At 40.9% G+C, this 20,945-nt stretch overlaps 1 protein-coding gene across 3 annotated transcripts in view; it reads right to left on the reverse strand.

The window, feature by feature from the left end:
• The window catches only part of stard13a (StAR-related lipid transfer (START) domain containing 13a), a 125,516-nt gene that overhangs the window by 33,217 nt on the left and 71,354 nt on the right, over nucleotides 1-20,945 (reverse strand). The window contains exon 1 of one of the 3 annotated variants that reach the window (XM_036594621.1): nucleotides 10,767-11,015. The exons of the other annotated variants lie outside the window; for them this stretch is intronic. Within the exon in view, the coding sequence (XP_036450514.1) occupies nucleotides 10,767-10,776 (10 nt within the window). The 5' untranslated portion in view covers nucleotides 10,777-11,015. Of the gene's footprint in view, nucleotides 1-10,766; nucleotides 11,016-20,945 lie in introns of those variants that run through there. 3 annotated transcript variants of the gene reach the window in all.

A 20,945-nucleotide genomic window follows, 5' to 3' on the forward strand; every position in this document is an offset into this window, starting at 1 on the left:
TTTCGGACGGCCCCCACCATGAGAAGGGATCAATGATCCCGTCGTTTCCAGTTTCCGTACCATCTTCTGAATAACACTCTTTGAGGGTGCGTCACCATAACAAAACACCATATTTTTTCCTACATTCACTCTGACGTCGCTTAAATGAATTGGCGACCCAATGGGTTCGCACCATGAATACTACTGCTCAATACTGTACACCACCATCCTGATGAGAAGTCGAGAGACTGAGTGAAGGGGTTCGGGGGTATGCACCTGAAAGTTGCAAACGGAGGTTAAGCATTGCGACGGCTGTCTGGTGCCTACCTCATTGCTCCTATGTAGGGACATCCCAGCTTGTTCGATGCTCCATATACTGAGGAGCTCATTGCATGTTGTTTCGTCCAGATTGTTTCATCCTAGAGAGAGTTACTACAGAATATTCGGGGCCTCTTTTGAGTGAATCTCCCTGTACCTCTTCACAAACTGGCTGCTTTTGAGCTGAAAGAGGCTGGGATAGTAACATTAGCTAAGTACCTTACCATTAGCATAATGGTATTTGTAAAATGAAAAAACCGTCTCGCTCTCTTTTTCACCCACCCACCTTCCCTCTCTCTCCGCAGACGTCGCCCCACAAACCACTTAATGAAAAGCTCTCAAACAGCTGGAGCGATGAAATGCGTAATGTTTGAATAAGCTGGCTGTCATTAACCAAAAGTCTACATGAACAGAAAAAAATGCAGTATACTGTGTGTAATTGCACCTGTGCTGTTTCAGCAAACGCAGAAAACGTTCTTGGTAGATCATTTAGGAGAATATATCTTGCTTCCATGGCAGTTTGCTAAGAGCTAAATCTCTGACTCCGTCGGCTGAAACATGGCTCCACTTTGTCATGGACTACAACTCAACACAACCTGCCGTCTGGCTCTTCTGATCTGCTCTAACTCTGAGAAATGTGTTCCTGGCTCTGTGGTTTACACCAGAACCTGCGGCGTGTAAATACTCATCAGTGAAGTGGGCACTGCTTACATATAGCATCAGCGCTAACAAAAAACTATGCAAAAAATCTCATTTAAACAATTGTTCCAAGGTGTGGTGTATAAAGTTTGCTTCTTCAGTTTTGTGTTGGAGCTAATGGACACAAACAGGGTTTCTCAACCTGTGGGCCGCGGACCAGCAGTGGGCCGTGAAGCACCCTCTAGTGGTCTGCAGGCCGGCACTCAGAGGGAGGCAGTAATTCGTAGTGGGCTGGTAACGTCACTGTAAGTCATAAAAACGTAAGTGGGGAAAAAGTTTAACTTAATAACTAAAAATTTATAAATTAAACTTATAAATTAAACTAGATTTACACTTAAATCTATAAATTAAATTTTACATTATGACCAATATAAATATTTATAGAGACGTACAAATAACGTCACAGTAGTGGGCTAATTAATTGTCATCTGTTAGAGACAATGCACTTTTTTTCTTTTTTCCTCCCTTTTTAACAAGTTTAATGTTTTTTTTTTTAATCATACCTTCAACCTTTGCAAACCTACTGACAACAGAATGGCCGATCAAATCGTTTTCAGGCACCAATTCTGAGATTTTCAGTGTCAGCACTTAAGAAAATAAAAATAAAGCTGTATTTAAAAAAGTTGATCACAGTTTTCTTGTGGGACGCTATGCTTCGTAGGTATACACAGGTGGGCCCTGGGGTGGAAAAGGTTGAGAACCCCTGGAAACAAATACAGAAATAATTCAGGCTAAGGATGGCCGATTTGTCAAAAATACAATCTCACAATTCTTCAGGATACACAATGTGTATCACAATGTTAAGTGTTTCTGAGGTTTGTTAAGTTGAGACGGACAAAACAGGACCAAGTTTCCTAGTACATTGATTTTTATTGTGCTTTGTACACTGTTCTGCACTGCAATATGATATACTCTGTGATGCAACTTCACAATTTAAGAACCTGACAACTAAATATTGTCATTTCCCATAATTAGAATGTCAGAAAATATGTCAGAAAAGCCTTTTTAAAAAATACAAACATTGAGTGCTACTGGCAGGGAAAGTAAATAAACAGTGCTTTGTGGGGTGGGGGTTAAAAGTTTGAGAAAAAGTTTGAGAAAAAGCTTGTTTAACTATTAAGGTGCTCTTAATAGAGTTAAACAACCTTTATTGCTTAAAACCTTGATTAGAGGTTTTGAGTTCACAGCCCGGCTGCACTATAAGCTTTTGCCTCAATGAAAAGTGCCATGAATATTCACCTTTTCTATAAGATCTGTTGTGTCTGTTGAAGATTACTTAGCAGGTGTGAGGCAAATGTGTGCTGATGTAGGTTTGCAGTTTCCTGATACTAACTGGTCAGATATAAACTTTACTTGTTAGGCTACATTAGCTTGATAGGTTCAGTACAAAACTTGCAAGACACCAAACACGTCGGCATTTTTCAGTGCAGTTGATTTTTCGTCAAACTGTTCCTTGAAATGTTCGTGCTGGACAAATGTCACATGGTGTGTGCGTAGAAGATATAAATGTCTTTTATGCACACACCATGCACAGTTTCAGAGCTCTAACTTCTTACGACAGTAAGTGCAAATACATATATACAATAATCTGATAATTGCAGAAAATCAGATTTTGTCTGTAATCTGATCAACACGTTTACATGCTCTTGAGTAACCAGATAATGGGAAACTCCGGGTCTACATGAGTCAGACAGTAATCAGATTTCTGCTTTGCAACCAGCCAATAAACTCACAAAAGAAGACGTAACGTAAAACTCAAATTTCATAACGTGTTTTTTTTAAAGCATCGCGCTGCTTTACCTGAAAATATGAACATACATCATCTAGAAGATGAAGAATATTCATATCCGTTATTTCGTGTTTGGTTTCAGCGCCGCTCCAACGGTGTTTTGCTGCGTCTCGCAACATCCACTGTCTGATCTTGCGCATGCGCGGACTGAGAAACCCGATAGAAAACAGAGTAAGAGTTTACATGCACTGAGAAATCTGATTACTGAGAAGTCCAGCCTCTTTATGAGATATCTTAATCGGATTTCTAGATCGGAGTATGGTGTTCACATGACCATTTGAATAATCGGACAACTGCAGAAATCTGATTATGATCGCATTATTGAGTGAATGTCTACACACTCAGTGCACAGTACCAACTTTCCAGTCACCACAGGTACAGGACCCACACCAGCAGCATCTTTACAGCCACTGCCTGTGTAATCTGTCATCTGCACTGGAGCGGCCGAATTACAGGGACATGAGAGATCTGTTAAAACCACTGTGTAGAATCCCCACTCACATATGGAAGCCATTAGAGAGAGACGTGATGGGGCCTTTCGCGGGGAGGAAACACGGCTATCGGGGGAAACGCTCAGCAGGGTGCAGCATGACTCGCACTCACACACAGGAAGCAGCTTTATGTAGCTGCTGTACATGTTCTGCCTCTTCTCATGTTTATTTGTTTGTTTATTTGGGGCTTGACTGACTCCTACACTCACGAGAGCTGTGCTCTTTCTCCCAAACGTGCACAAGGTGCCACCAGTACTAACACTAATGTCAACAACGAGCACGTTTTAGTGTATAATATCAAGCGTTCTAATAAATCTAATAAAAACTTGCACAGCATTCAAGAGAACTAATCTAATTATGGTTATTACTTAAACAGGATCAAGCATATGTAAAGGATTTATACATTTCATCTCCAAACTCATACGATATACATTTACTGAGCACTTTATTAGGAACACCTGACCACCTACTCATTCATGCAATTATCTAATCAGCCAATCGTGTGGCAGCAGTGCAGTGCATAAAGTCATGCAGATAGGGGCCAGCAGCTTCAGGTAATGTTAACATCAACCATCAGAATGAGGAAAAAATGTGATCAGTATTTCTATTTTCATGCACAACAGTCTCCAAAGTTTACTCAGAATGATGCAATGAAGAAAAACATCCAGTAGGTGGCAGTTCTGCGGATGGCTACATCTTGATGAGAGAAGTCAAGAATGGCCAGACTGGTTCGAGCTGACAGAAAGGCTATGGTAACTCAGACAACCACTCAGAAAAGCATCTCAGAATGCACAACACATCAAACCTTGAGGACAACATGGACAGCCTGCTGACTGGCTACAGCTGCTAAAGGAGAACCCTACGCTGGACACTTGTGATATTATAAACATCTGGTATTTTTACATAAATTGTTGTGGCTGTATTGATTTAAAAACAATAATGTGGTGGGTCCAGCAGACCATCCAACACATCAACACCACACCAGGGTTAAAAAGAAAATTCTGATTGACGCTTTCTCTCCCACACAAGCCTCTACTCACGCACTTCTGAGAATCTGATTAAGTGGTCTCAGAACAGCAATAGGGAAACTCCTTCAAACAGTGTACAGGAGACCTCGAGCTTGTTTAGCGGTACATAAAAGACACTCCACAGCTTTCTAAAGCTCAGAGGGGATTCTGGGTAGAGGCAAGGGAGAGGGCAAGAATCACAGACTCTGGAGCTGTGGGAACAAAGCGCTGCTGTTTTTCTGCCACCCGGTTTAATTAACACGGACCCCTGGCATCTCATGTGTTCTGCGACAGGAAAGCCCCGACACAAAGCCACACATGCCAATCGGATCTACACACAGCCAACAACAAAACCCTGCACACAGGCCGCCACTGAAATCCACACTGCTGCTCAACACACCACCTACTGAAAGACATACAGTGGTTTTTGTACTTTGTGATGACTTTGTACTTTATACAATGGGGGCCAAAATTCTGAGACCACTGGCACAATGCTTCTATTTTGCATTAATTTCTAATTTAATACATAGTTTTTGAGTTCAAATCATATTATCAGCTTTGCAATGTAAATGAAGAGCAGAAACTATGAAATATTCACACGAATTCTCACAATGTCTCAGTATTTAGTGTGTCCCCCAGTGACTTTAATGTCAGCGTGCAATTGAGGTGGCATGTTGTCTGAATATTTTTGGAAAAGCTCCGAAATTGCTTGAAAAATGAAAATCTAGTTCCACTAACTTCCATTCAAAGTTGAGAAAGCTTTTGCCTTCTCCTGAAGTTATCATTTTAGAGATGTTGTTTCAACAGTGAAGATATGTAAACAGTAGTGATGCATAATCAGAATCATCCAAGACTGGAATTGGCAGGTTTTTGATTAAAACATGAAACCAGCAATCGGCCAATTTATTGTGCTCCAATTTGATGAGATAAATAACGCGAGGCACTCAGGCTGTATTTGAAAACTGCTGCTACACATTTACTAAGTTGCCATGTATAGCATATTTATACGTTTAGAATATTTATACACATAACTAGTTGCCGCTTCTTTTGATGTAGCACTTTAATTGATTCACGTTATTTAAATAGGCAAATGATTTACAATTCGCTGCTGTCGGACCAAAACCTTGTATCTCCAAAATGGTAACTTTACAGGAGAAGGAAAAAACGTACTTTACTTTTAATGTAAGTCAGTGGAACCAGATGTTTTTCCAAGTAATTCTGGGCCATTTCTTTTGATCCATTCATGGTAATATTTACACACAATGTAAAGAACAGCATGTATTTTCAAATTATGTCAAAAACTGAAAAACGTAAATACCAGTATGGCCTGTTTAAAGACCAAGTAATGTTGTTTGTATTGCATGTTTAGCTAATAAAACACACTGGAAATGTGTGAATATCTATATTTAGTAAGACTTTTCTAACCCAAACCCTAGAACCCTAGATTTAGCCTTTTCAGTAAAAAAAAAAAACAACCCATATACTTTTGTAAAAAACACTTTACAAACATAAGAGCATGAGCATCACTGAAGAATGCAGGATAGATGTTAGTGGAGGAATATAGGTCATGTAAGAATGGCCATTAGAGACATTAAAAGAGTGCATCATCACCTCATCACCTATCATTTACTGCATACGGGTTCACAGATGATGTGTACCTTTCCCTCTGGCTTTCCTACATAGTCAGGACATTCTTTAGAAAACAAACACACCTTTGTGTGCAGTCAACCACACACACAGCAGTCACCTCTGTGGCACCATGTGGCTATAGGCTCTAATCCTGGGGTCCAGGCCTGAACCCCATCACACATTCCTGCCCACCTCAATGCGGTAGCAGGCAGAGAGCCATAAGAACGGACAGCAGGAGGCGAAAAAGGTCCGAAAAGAACTGCAGAGTGTGTGAATGCCACCGGGGCCAGAGGCCACCAATCAAAGGCATTCTCCATTGGATTGAGCAGGCAGGGCCGCCCATTACATAAGAACGTGTCCTTAGAAGTCACTATGCTCCAAAAATGTCTCTCAGGTCTTTTCATCCCCCTTCTGTCCGCTACCCCCCATTCTCTCATGCTTTATTTCCTGCTCTCTCACTTTCATTAACTGTCCAGCTCTAGAAGGCCAAGCCAGCACCATGTCCGTCACTGGAGGGACCTGAAAGAGGCTGGAATTAGAGCACTTCCTGTCCATTTGGTTTCCAAGACAGGGTCAAGGAAGACATCGATGGGTCTCCCTTAGTAACGGGAACAACATTTCCTGCAGTAAAAAAAGAGATGGCAGATGGAAAGGAGAGACTGGAGGAGTGTCATTCCAGCATATCCACAGATACACAGTCAGGTCAATGGGACAGAGACCACTTGACCTTTATGCACACACACACACACGACTTTGTAATCCAAGACCAGAAATAAGTGCTCATTAGCGCATACATAATCGCTGAACCGAGCTCCTCTTTAGAAATATATGTTCTAAATGTTCTAATACACTACAGGTCAAAAGTAGTGCACTACTGGTTTGCAGAAATGTAGTGTTACCAGGCCTGTGCACAGATATTTGGGGGGGTAAAGGCTCAAGAGGAAAAAAGGGCAATATGAACAGGAATTAAACTGAATATAACTGTATACTGTAATCGCTTTTATCAAAAGTGACAGTGTAATCATGTTTCAGATAAAACTACACACAGTATTAAGAGCTTTTCCAACGGCAGCCGAAAGCACTAACGTTATTATCTATGCATGGACTTGAAACCCAGATGCCAGCATGTAAGTTGGGGTGTTACTCAGCTCACTACTTTATCTCTACACTTATTCATAACTCTACTTGTACAAAATAACAAAATACTTGGCATAGCAAATTATTAATACTCCTTATTATAGGCACTATGTTTTTTATTAAAATTAAACAAATTATAGAATGTAGAATAACTTCTTTAAGAGATCTGAGTGCTTTATTCATGGAGTTTCCAGCACTGTGGCAATGCATGAGAGATCTGAGTTACTGATGAGAACCATAAGCAGTTGGTACTGCACCAGAGGGGGCACCTAAGAGCAATAAGTCTAGTAGAACCCAGGCACTATTTGTGGGGCCAGGCTTAGGCTCATCTTGCTGAAACACATCTTGAATAATGGTGGAGGCAATACAAAATACAGTTATTTAAACATTCATTTATACACACTAACCAAGCGCAGATGCACAGTCTGAGGGGCAGGGGCTGAAGCCCCCTCATGGTCTATCTGTAAATGTGCCTGAATCTTAGTCAAATGTATGACATCAGAAAAGGCTCTATAGTTTGTTGTTGGCAACAGTCTTTTAATCTCAGCAGGTTTGAATTATTTTTGGTGAATTCCATCATTTTTTTCAATATTTCTGTTTAATTAAACCATTAAAAGGTAAACAGAGTCATTCAGAGTGGTTTAATGTGAAATATGTCAATGTAGAGAAACTGTGAAACTGTATAAAATGGTTAGCTGAAAAAAAATCACTTCATGTGATGACAAGCAATTGACCTGCTTTCATTCAACACAAATAAATACCTTATATGAAACACCGATTCATTATCTGCTCTTAAAGCTCCTCCTCAGAATGTTATTACAATAAATAGCTGAATATGTTGCCTGATGCTGGAGACACGGTCTCACTGCAGTTATAAGGTTTTGGCCTAAACGTAGTTTTAAAATGCATGCAGGGAGATGCAAACTAAAATATTTTTTTTCCAGTTTTATCAAGTAGGTTTAATCCAAAATGATAGCAAATAAAGTGGTTTAATTTGCATTTTAGTTAGACCCCTGGTATTGCATCCAAACTTTTGTCTTGTTGTGCACATTTTAAACAGTTTTACTGTCCATAATTTTTGCTCATACACTGATCCATTACACAAAAATACATACAGCTTTACCCCTTAAACCATGAGAGTTTTCAGTCCGAAATCCAAGCATTTACCACAGGATGTGCCGCTCTATCAAAGACAATGCTCTTATCTCGCCCGCTGAAAGATACTGCCATCACCCTGCCATTACATTACACACACAGTAGGTTATCCCCATATACGCTGTATGATTAGCAACACTGGGTTTATTGCATTGATTTTGCAACAGCCATTCTGTCATGACCAGCAAAGTGGACATCCGAACCCGCCCGTGATCAGAACCACACCTTTAGCTCCATATAATACAGTGAGTTGAAAGAAGTGACCATAAACTGAGAAAGCCTAACATATAAGTTCTACCAGAGGAAAGAACAAAAGCAATCCCAGTCCTCAGCATGCACATGTAACAGTCCAGCTGTGGAAAATGAGGTGTAGGACGACAGACAGTAGGGAGTGTTTTTGAGTAGAGTGTATTTGCAGTGGCTGAAACAATGCAGCGCAGTGTGAAGGTTAGTGACAGAAGCACTCCCACGCTGTAAACACCAGACAATTCTCTGCCAATGGAAAATCACTTAGTGGACTCTCAAGCAAACACACAGCGCTCTGGATCTAAATCATAAACAATTCCCTGCGCATGGACACATACACACTTACAGACTTGATGGATGACTTGGTGTAAATAAACAATTTTGCCCAGCAGCGCCTTGCTGATAGGGGTAGCGAAATCTCCTGATTATTTTTCCCATTAATATCACTACAAATATCAGGACTACTGGAACATACACTGTCCGCTGCTTATAAACAGAGGTAATGATCATTGCTCATTTAGAGAGATAAAACTGACCAAGCATGAGAGGCTTTGTGCGTTTGTGTGTGTGGTAATTAATATTCACAGTAATAAAATACATCACGATTTTGTCTTTCAGTTGACTTACTTTAGGGAATAATTATGATGATTACATATAATCTCCAACATGGTAGCTTTATTACAATATATACACCGATCAGGCATAACATTATGACCACATTGTCCATTTTATCAGCTCCACTTACTATATAGCTGCACTTCATAGTTCTACAGTTACAGACTGTAGTCCATCTGTTTCTCTGCATACTTTGTTAGCCCCCTTTTACTCTGTTCTTCAGTGGTCAGGACCCCCATGGACCCTCACAGAGCAGGTACTATTTGGGTGGTGGGTCATTCTCAGCACTGCAGTAACACTGACGTGGTGGTAGTGTGTTAGTGTGTGTTGTGCTGGTTTGAGTGGATCAGATACAGCAGTGCTGCTGGAGTTTTTAAACACCTCAGTGTCACTGCTGGACTGAGAATAGTCCACCAACCAAATATATCCAGCCAACAGCGTCCTGTGGGCAGCGTCCTGTGACCACTGATGAAGGACTTGAGGATGACCAACACAAACTGTGCAGCAGCAGATGAGCTATCGTCTCTGACTTTACATCTACAAGGTGGACTGACAAGGAAGGAGTGTCTAATAGAGTGGACAGTGAGTGGACACAGTGTTTAAAAACTCCAGTAGCACTGCTGTGTCTGATCCACTCGTACCAGCGCAACACACACTAACACACCACCACCACGTCAGTGTTACTGCAGTGCTGAGAATGATCCACCACCCAAATAGTACCTGCTCTGTGAGGGTCCATGGGGGTCCTGACCACTGAAGAACAGGGTAAAAGGGGGCTAACAAAGTATGCAGAGAAACAGATGGACTACATGATTTGCCCGAGAGTGATGAACAGCGCTGAAGAAGATTTTAAAATGCCTCATTATATCATATCTCAAAAGTGGTGATCGAATCTGGCAGATAACTTGACAAACACTGATTGTAAATATGTGATTCCAGAACATATCATTTAATATGTTCTTGTTCAGAGAGTTGTTGAAATATTGGATAAAACATCTAAATATGCATTTGGCAAATAGTCTGCTATTTTAAAGCCACACTGGTTTATGTACAATAATAAGTTATTATTGTACAGAAAATATCAATAATTCTTTAAACGGCAAATTATTCCAAACCTGTGAAAGTTAGTGTGCTCATCTGATGATGTCCAACCCACATACACAACCATTCTTCAGAGTGACCTCAGACAGCTGCCCCTCCTTACCCATCAGAACACACACACACACACACACACACAAACCGTACACATCTGGACCTTCGCCATTTTCCCACACATGCTGAAGTACTTTCCGCAGGGAGATGTGCGCTCTTCTTTAACACAAACACTACTCTGGAATTCCTGCTTTAAAAAGTTTACAAAAACCAACACTGTCCACTACAGTATTCTTATATAACTCTGGAAAGAAAGGTTTAAAAAACGAGAACAAAGCAGTGAACAATTTAAGAACTTAGTGCATCAGAATTGTCTGGAGAAATTCAAGATTTAAAAAAATATTGATTGTTACCAAGAAATGCTGCTAAAAGCTGAACAACAGGAATGGCTCTTTTACATGAAAATGAGATTAGACATCATGAAATTCTCAAGACTTTTTCTACTGTTTTTCTATTACTTTGGCTGATGATAAATATGAGTACAGTCATTTGCTTTTAGAATTCAGAGCAAAATGCAAGACCTAAAGTCAAACTGCGGAGTTTTGTTACCTTTAGGCATCCGTAGCTGACAGTGGTCATGGACAGGGCCCTGCGGTCATCATGGAGTGATCTACTGAATGACAGGATCCTTCAGTCTTTTATAAACTGTGTAATCTTCTCTCCTTCACCCTCTCCTTCACTCTGTTTCTATTCCTCTCCTCTCCTCAGCTCCTGATGTTCTGACCCCTCCTCTCCCCTCCCTCTCACAACAGCTGGATCATGTACTGTCTGCAGCCCCCCGCCCCCCACCTCCCCACCCAAACCATGAGAGAATGTAAGTGCCATCAATCTCACACACACACACAGCTGGAGAGGCAACCTGTCTGCCCCATATGAGAGAGAGAGAGAGAGAGAGAGAGAGAGAGAGAGAGAGAGAGAGGGAGAAAGAGAGAATAGGAGAGAGAAAGAAAAGAAAGAAAGAGTGAGACAGAGAAAAAGATAGAGAGGAGGGACAGAGAGGACAATAGGGGAGAGAGAGAGAGAGAGGTGAGAGAGATGAGGGGAGAAAGACAGAGAAATAGGAGAGAGAGAGAGAGAGAGAGAGAGAGAGAGAGAGAGAGAGAGATAAGGGGAGAAAGACAGACGGGAGAGAGAGAGAGAGAGAGAGGAGGAGGGAGGGGAGAGAAAGAGGGAGGGAGAGTGACAGATTTAGGGGAGATACAGTGAGAAAAAAAGAAAGTGAGAGTGAGAAAAAGAAGAAGAGAAAGAGAGAGTGAACAGTGACAGAGAGAAAGACAGATATAGACAGAAAGTTAGCAACTGAGAGACAGAATGAAAGAAAGTGAGAAAGAGAAGAAGACAGATAGTGAAACAGAGAAAGAGAGAGAGAACAAAGAGAGAGAGAAAAACAGACAAAGAGAGAAAGGATGAGAAAGAGAAAAGAGTAAGAGTCTGTCTCAGTGAGTGAGAGAGGGAGAGAGAGAGACAGAGAGAGACAAAGCAACGGAAAGAGAAAGAAAGTGTGAAAGAGTGAAAACAAAGGGAGAAAGAAGGGAATGGGAATTTCCGTCTCTTCAGGCCTGCAGTGTCAGTTTGACTGCAGCAAGATTTAACTGTGTTTACAGCTTTCTCTCTCAAAGTGGAGCACAAGACAGCGAGAGGCTGCTGTGAGGATCCCCGGCTGATAGAAAAGAGGGACTCCACTGCGCGAGCGCGTCTGTGTGTATACAGTCGTACGCAAACACCAGTTTGAACACCAGTGGAATGACGTGTTTTGGTGATTTTCTACACATCCTCAAGCTTAAGTTATTTCAGTACACAACTTTTATTTATTTGCTGAATAATAATAAAAAAAAAACAAAAAAAAAAATATATATAAAAAAAAATCAGATTTTGTCAGTAATCCAATTAACATATTTACATACACTTGAGTAATCAGATAATGAGAAACTCCAGGTCTACATGAGTCAGACAGTAATTTCTGCTTTACGACCAGCCAAATGACTCACAGAAAAAGATGCGGCGTAAACGTAAAACTCAAACTTCATACCGCAGCTTTTTTTTTTAAACGTCGCGCCGCTTTACCTGAAAATATGAACATACATCATCTAGAAGATGAAGAATATTCAAATCCTTTATTTCGTGTTTGGTTTCAGCGCCGCTCCAACAGTGTTTTGCTGCGTCTCTTGACATCCACCGTCTGATCTCGCGCATGCGCAGCCTGAGAAATCCGACAGAAATCAGAGTAAGAGTTTAGTCAGATTTCTAGATCTGAGTATGGTGTTTACATGACCGTTTGAATAATCGGATGACTGCAGAAATCTGATTATGATCAGATTATTGAGTGCATGTATTCACAGTCACTGTTTGCATATTCAGTTTTTTTGTTGTATGTGGCACTAAACATTATCCCAGGTTTTTTACTTTTCCCCCACCATTAATTCTCCCCAGTACAACCTCATAAGAGGCTATTTCAATCATTCTGTCAACCCATTCTTTTAAATCAGGAGATTTAGGGCTTTCTCGGTCACACAGTATTATCCAGGCAGCTGTAATTATGCAAACTGTTATTAGAATAATCTCATTATTTGTTCTACTGGTAATTCTGTTTATGTTCTACCCTCAAGGAGGTGAAGCTGGGGTTGCAGAGGTAACGTAAGACCCAACCATTTTCCCAACATTTGAGGAGTTTTACCCCAGAACGGATACGTTACCCAGCACTCAATCATATGAAAAAAGGTACAAGTCTCTGTGTAACATTTCCAGTGCAAACCACTATCAGCTGTGCCCATTCTATAAAGTCTAGATGGCGTCCAATAATACGCTTGCCATGATTGTCAACCACACATCATCAACATTACAACCCAGATCTTTCTGCCATATTTTGAGATTTCTGTGTATTACTAATTAACTGATTTAAATCTGGTTAATTATTTAAAACACCAATGCTTTCCCTCACACTGAATTTACCCTGAATACAATGCCTCATTTGTAAGTACAGGGTGATTCAAAAAGATTAAACCCGATTCCAAAACGCCATATTTTTACAATCGTGAGGCGCCTAGGAACCAATCACAATCCAACTGAAAGAGGGGGTCATAGAGTTTGTGGCCGTCAGTGGAAGATGGCTCCCTTCAGTCTGAGAGGAGATGAGACCCCTGAGCAGAAAGCGTTCTGCGTTCTCCACTTCAATAAGAGTGAATCCGTCATAACTGTGCAGTGTGATTTTCGTGGGCAGTGAAGCGCCAACAGCTCAGAGCATTCGTCGTTGGTTCCACAATACTGGATGATCTCCGAAATCGCTCTGAAAGAGCCGTGAGTGCAGCGACACCCGACATGCTCAATCCAGTATGGGATGAATCTGACTATGGTGTTGATGTTGTCTGTACAGCTGAAGGAGGTTCATACTGAGACCTTGTACAATTACATAATAAACTTTATGCTCATTTAAACCATTTACAGTTCACTGCATTGATCTGTAACGATTTACAAGTGAAATAAATCATTTTAGAATCTGATGAATCTTTCTGAATCACCCTGTATTGCCACCAGTTCCCACTGTCTCCACTATTATATTTCTTTATGAAATTGAGATTAGAGATTGAGATTGTCATTAATACCCCTTTTTCATACAAATCACTAACAACATTCACCCCTTTAGATTGCCAGTGTTTCCAAAACACTGTTTATTTACCTATTCGTATTTCAGGATTATGCCAAATTAGACACAGACCTGCTTTAAATGTGACCTTTTAAATGCTTAATGGCTTTTTTCCCAGACATATCTTGAGTGGGACAATAAAGGATTTGAATTCACCTGGTATGTGTTGTGAGAGGATGTCCAAGGGATGATACAGGGAGGCCGAGCTCACAGGCCATTTTTTCCCCCCGAGGTTAAATTCAGCAAACAGTAATTGTGCATTACTTAAGCAGTAGAACACGAGAGGGAGTGTGTTATCGTGAAATAACATCACGGCTGTGATTTGGTCGCCATAGATCATTCCTGATAACACACTCCTCGAGTGTTCTATTGCTTTTATACAATAGTTAAATAAATAAAGTAATAAATTAATAAACTGGGCCGTGAACGCAGCGTTTAATATGTTTTAATGTTCGCAGTTCCTTCACCAAATAGTTCCTTAACAAGCAGCTTGTTCCCAAACTGTCCACTGAGCAGCTTTTCAGTCGGCAGCTGTGACAGAAGATCAGCTAAACAACCTGGAATCAGCCAGAAATGAACCCAATACCATTCGCCAAACGTGTAGTCTGATCTTCAGAGTCTGACCAAATCAGACTGAGCCATAAAACTGCTGCAATATCAAGTTTAACTCATTTTGTCAGTTTTTGCCAGATCAGTATTAATGTTGTTTTGTTCCAGCCAGTCTGTAAAGCATCTTACAGCCCATTTAGTTTGGCGAATGGTGTTGGGTTCATTTCTGGCTGATTCCAGGTTGTTTAGCTGTTCTTCTGTCTCAGCTGCCGACTGAAAAGCTGCTCAGTGGTGATGACAGTTTGGGAATTTAGTGTAGTCTCGTCTGACCAAATCAGCTGTCGGTCAAATGTGATCTTAAAAGTGTCCATTTTCTGTTTGTGGCAAAGTAAGAAGTAAAAACGTTCAAATGGCTTGAGCGTCTCCTACAGCTGTCAAAGTTGTTGCTTTGCCATGACGTCTCAGCGGAGTGACAGTGTTTGTGAAATAAGCTTCTCAACCAATCAGCTTGCATGGCTGGAACTAACTGTTGTATAATCCTCTGTAGAGGACCTATTAACTTACTTGCACTTGGAAAATCAACAAAAGGTGTCATTTTAACCAGGGGCTCCCAAACTTTTGCATACGACTGTATGTGTGAGTTGCTCTGTAAGAGTAAGCAAGTGAGTGAGGGAGAGTGACAGAGGAGAGAGAGTTCATTTGAAGTGACTATCCCTTGAAAAGAGCACTACATGTGTGTGTGGGGGGGTGAGGGGTGACGACGCGAGACACACAGGCTCGGCGTGAGAAAGGCCTCCCTCTGAAGCAGCTGTAAACCACTTGACCTCCTCACCCTCAGGGCAGCACAGAAGCTGCTTATTAACCCTGCCACAGCCGAGGGGGGGGCTTGGGGGGTGCGAAGAGGCATTCGGCTCTAAAGCACATCACAAAGAGCTACAAAAGAGCAAAGTTCATTCAGTACAGTACACATACAGTACAGTCCAGATTCAGAGCTATTTACCAGCCTTCTGCTAATTAGCTGGAGAAATCATTTAAAAAATGCTGAAATATTCTCCACATCACACAACGTTCAGCATGTGTGGTCACATGTGTGGTCCACTGCACTGACCACATAAAAAAGACAATGTGCCCCAAAGCATTACAAACCAAAAGACACACATGCTTTGTAACTGCCTAAGCATGCCAGCATAACCAACAGCTGCTGAAATATCAGTATTTGTGCAACTGTGCTGTTCACACCAACAGAGGGCAGCAAAGAGTAACAAAGAAGGGTACAACCTGGATTAGGCTGAAACCAGAGCGGTTCCTGAAAGGAAGCCTCAGGGTCTAATGATTTCTGAGCATGTCTGTAAGTTTTAGTTGTTTATTATTCAACAGAATCATCAAGGTTTGGCTGGAAACAAAAGAGTTAAATTCTTCAACCACCTAATGTAAAATTGGCCAAACAGGATTGATTTGCTCTGTGATATCTGGGTAGATACAGTCAAGCAAACTCTCCCACTGAGAGTTCAGGGGCTGAACTGTAGGTCTTACATATTAGATTACCTACCATTATAATGAGGAAGTTTCAGTGGAAACCACAAATGACATTTTGACGTACGTGTGAACGTCATTCCAGGCCTTCTGGAAGTCATGAAAAATGGAATTGAGACGAACCAAAACGGCCAGCCTGCCTCCATTATGCTAAGACCAGGGTGGAAAACACTGTACTTACTGCACTTTGTTACTATGCCCATTATTTTTGGAAGAATTCTACCTTAATCAAGTATTATTAAAACTGAATACGTGTGCTCTTAATTAAATACTATTTCAAGAGAAAAACATCCTTTTACTTCTTATATTTTGTATTCAAATCTTCAAAGCACTTCTTGCACATTTCAGAAGACGTGAGATTTTTTTGTTTATCACTTTTTCACAGTTCACATGTTTATTATTAGTTTTAGTAATATCAGTGTAAAATGAAATTGCCCACATCTAGGGATACACACTTATATTGGAATCAGCAGATACACACACACATACATTTTCTAAGCTACTTATCCTTCTGGGTCACAGGGGGAGCTGGAGCCTATCCCAGCGGTCAGGCAGGATATGCCCTGGACAGGTCGGCAGCCCATCACAGGGCAGATACCAGCAGATAATTGATAAAAAAAAAAAAAATTGTATCAGAGATGTCTAGATTCGACCGATATTTCAAACCAATACTTTAAGTATTTATTGTTCTCCGGAAGAGCAGAAACGTTTAAGTGAAGGCGAACTACTGTCTGCATGTTATTAACAGTACTGCATTTGTGACTTGATACAAATAAGTGTGATGTTTCTCTGTAATGCTAATCCAGGTAGATCCAGCCCCAATTTCTACATTTTACACACGTTTACATATGGACATCTTCACTGGCATCACTATCAGCATCAGCAATAGAGCATGACTATCAGATATCGTCATCGGCCCACGTTTTCCATATCAGTGGATCCCCACAACTACGCTAATCTACTTGTGTGAAACAAACAGCACTAAAAAAATAGCCAGCACTTCTAAGGAAGATGAGAAGTGTGCTGCTGAATGTATATCACGAAAAGGATAATGTCAAGTCAAGTCCAAGTTTGTTTATATAGCGCTTTTAAAAACAGGTGTTGTCAGAAAAAAGCTTTACAGAAAAAAATACGGGTCCAAGACCCCAGAGAGCGTCGCCACTGGCAACAGTGGCAAGGAAAAACTCCATAAGATCAAGAGGAAGAAACACTGAGAGGAACCAAGACTCAAAAGGGGAACCCATCCTCCTCTGGTCGACACTGGATAGCAAACAATAACAGCAGAAAATGAGATTTGACTGTTAATATAAGATACAGAAAGAAATGAAAAGTAGGTATAGCAACGTCTATGATAAAAAAAAATGCAGCAGCATCATCAGGAGGGTCGATAAAGCTGTGCAGTGTGATGATTATGACACTGCATTTTGTATGTATGACAAGTTGATCCTAGCATTTAACTGTATTTGAATTTTACAAACATTTACGTTCGTTAAAAAAAGGTTAAGATGAGCCAGACTTTCTAGTTTGGGTTATGTAGTGACCAGTTCATGCCCAGCATTAAAGTTAACTTAATGTTTAAAAAAAAAATAAAATAAAAAAATAAAAAAAATCAATGTGCTGCTGTTAAAATATACAGTCAAAGGACAAGTTTGCTGATTTTCTAAGTGGACATAAATTATCACATTCTATATTTTATATTTAATTTCTTTCCAATATGTTAAACTCTGTGAACAAAAATTAACAGAAAAATGTAAAAAAAATAAAACATGCATGGGAGCGTTCAACATGATTTAAGTTGAACTGAGCATATTTAAACGTCAATACTTTTTTGCTTTCCTTAGAGGCTGATTTTTAGCTTAGTACTTTAACTGAGTATGATTCTGACGCAGTATGTATACTTGCAATTAACCCTGGTATGGTGTTGATGTGTTTGTTACTCAGTGGTCTGCTGGACCCACCACATTATTGGGTATAAATCAATACAGCCATAACAGTTTATGTAAAACTACCAGATGTTTAAAATATCACAAGTGTCCAGCGTAGGGTTCTCCTTTAGCAGCTGTAGCCAGTCAGCAGCCTGTCCATGTTGTCCACTCTTACACACACACACACTAACAGCAGGCCATGTAGGAGGAGAACAGAGTGAAGGACACAGCACCTCCACACTTTTACTCCCCGTGGGTTCTGCCAACACCACATGTGTAATATAAATGTGTGGGGTGAACAGAGTGAAGACAATGAATATGGGTTATTTTATATGTTCTTCACAGAAAACGAGCAAAGACGAAGAATCTGAAGGTGAAATAATAATAAACGCATAATTTTTCTTTTGGTAAACAATGAAAATGGGTCCCACAGACCTGAACACCACACAAGGGTTAAGTTCACTTAAGTTTACCTGTACTTTTTTCACCTCTGGCTGAAGCCACATTATATGATACAAAAACGCTCAGCGTCATTGCCGTACAGCATGCCAGAACACGCCGCCAGTGACTTGCAAGCTGGAAAACAATGACATACGCACACGCGCACACACGCTACAGCGCATCAACACTTAAATATGAGAATATGTTAAAACACATAGATGGCAACCGTGAATCAGAACCCTGCTTGGGCCAAACCCGTACACACCACAGCCACTGTTGAGCAAGAGCGTGTCACAACTCACAAAGCCAAGATAAATCCACATGCACACTCACAGCTGAGGAATCTACAGTACACACACACACACACACACACACACACACAGACACACCACACACACACACACACACACAGTCAGATGTATCTGACTACGCAAAGTCAACAGCAGTTTTGTGACATGATTATTTTGCCATATAGGGCTGTTGCCTCTGACTCGCAAACTTGCCTTGAGATAAGCAAAAAAGGCAGCTAATGAGCTAAAAGGCTCAAAAAAAATGAAAAAGGTTACCCGAATGTCGGTTACAAGTTTTGTTTGTCCACAGCCTGTGTGTAGACTTGAACCATGCTAGTATGAACCCATTGTGGAAAACACAGTCATTAGCTTGATGCTATCATATAAAGGAGAATATCATTTCCCTGCTAGCAGAAATTAGCATTCCCGTTGCCTGTGGTTTTGATAAACAGAAGCTGCTGATAAAGGTGTCCACATTAAGTACTGTTATACAGGGAGATTCACTCGAAAGAGGCCCCGAATATTCTGTAATAACTCTCTGTAGGACGAAGCAACCTGAACCAAACAACGCGCAATGTGTTCCTCAGTATATGGAGCTTCGAAAAAGTCGGGATGCCCCTGCGTCGGAGCGATGAGGGAGGCACCGGACAGCCGTCACAACGTTTAACCTCTTTTAGAAAATTCCAGATGCATACCCCCGTACCCCTTCATGTGTCTGGCAGAAAATGGAGATCACTTCCAGCATCGCATGTTTAGATTGCTTCATCCTAACGGGAGCTACAACAGAATATCCGGGGCCTCTTTCGAGTGAATCTCCCTGTATATTCACTGGCGTGGCTTGTTTTGATTCAGTGGTACAGTGCAGAATATGCCATTTATATGATGGTAAACTGCATGTACTAGTAGTTTCATGTCGTAATGTATGTTGGAGCAGAATCACAGCTCTCGGTAAAGGTCTCAGTGCTTTATGGCACCGTTATTTATGGCAAATCCAGTCCTAGTAGTCCTGTGAGTGAAACACAATGAGCATAGTTATGTAGACAGTCTTTTATGCCTGTTTATTGTAAATATTGCTCACATGTACTCCTACTTCAATGTAATATTATGGTAACGTTGTTAACATGTGATTCAGTTGCTAGTTGCAGCTAGTGCTGACCTAAAATCTGATCTAAATATCTTAATAGCTTTAATGTACTGACTAATGTAATCTACTGCAATAGGAAAGACTATTATTACAGTGTATTACATCATAACATGAGAGTGACTAACACCGCTAATCATGTCTAATTTGGACTTTAGATAATATATCAGTTTTAGTGCAACGTAAAAGCAGGCTGGAGCAAGGTCAGGCACGTTCTCTGATTTCCCAATCCTGCAGTTCAGTGGAGATAGTGTTCACCCAGCACTGTTGACACATTCCAACAGCAATCCTGATGCCAATCAAGGACCTGAGCATTGCTAGGGGTCCAAGCACTGGATGTAACACAGGTGACTATGAAAGGCCAGTGGACTTTGAAGACAGGGTCTTCATTCTCCCTTGGACATTTTGCGCTAAAAGAAGTTAAGCAGACCCCTAATTTAGACATGATTACACAATCTGAATGCTAAAGGCAGCACCTCACAGCCTCTTTTGGTCATGTGGCCCACATGTGTAGATGTAAAGTCATGTGTGAAGCTCTCATAAGACTAAAATGTGAAAGACATTCATCAATGACGATGTGGCGCTTTCACTGAATTACCCAATACGATGCTGGGACCAGCTATGAGGGGAAATACTGACGAAACTGATGTACAAGCTTTAGACATCAATTCAGGTCAATACAAAACGTCTGAGCACCACGTCATCACGTCTAAATATAAGAGCAGCTTGTGTCACAGCATTCTGCAGCTGCTGGCACTGCACCTGCACCATGTCTGATGCCAGCTCCTCAAGGACACCTGGGAACTGCAGCCTAAACAAACCTCAGACAGAGAAACGGGGAAACCAGACTCAAGGCCAGGACTCTTTCAGCTGTTAAGAGCAATGTTTCTCAACCCTGTCCTCGAGCTCAACCAGACCAGTCCACATTTTTACTCTATTCCAGCTCCAAACACACTTGAACCAAGACATTAAGAAAGGAGGCAATTCAGTGCATCATGAAATCTCAAATTTAGCAGTGATTCAAGTCCTGTTAGTTTGGGATGATTCAGAATTATTTAAAAAAATACACTGCATTTACAAAGGTGACTGTAAGGATTGTTGACTCAGGAGCAGAATACAGACATTAAAAGCAAGTTTTAGATTCTCAGCAAACTTATTTTCAAGAAGGGCTGTAACAGATTGACTTATTTCATTTACAGTTACTTTATA

The sequence above is a fragment of the Colossoma macropomum genome, unplaced genomic scaffold (genome assembly GCF_904425465.1).
Source record: "Colossoma macropomum unplaced genomic scaffold, Colossoma_macropomum, whole genome shotgun sequence".
Classification (NCBI taxonomy): domain Eukaryota; kingdom Metazoa; phylum Chordata; class Actinopteri; order Characiformes; family Serrasalmidae; genus Colossoma; species Colossoma macropomum.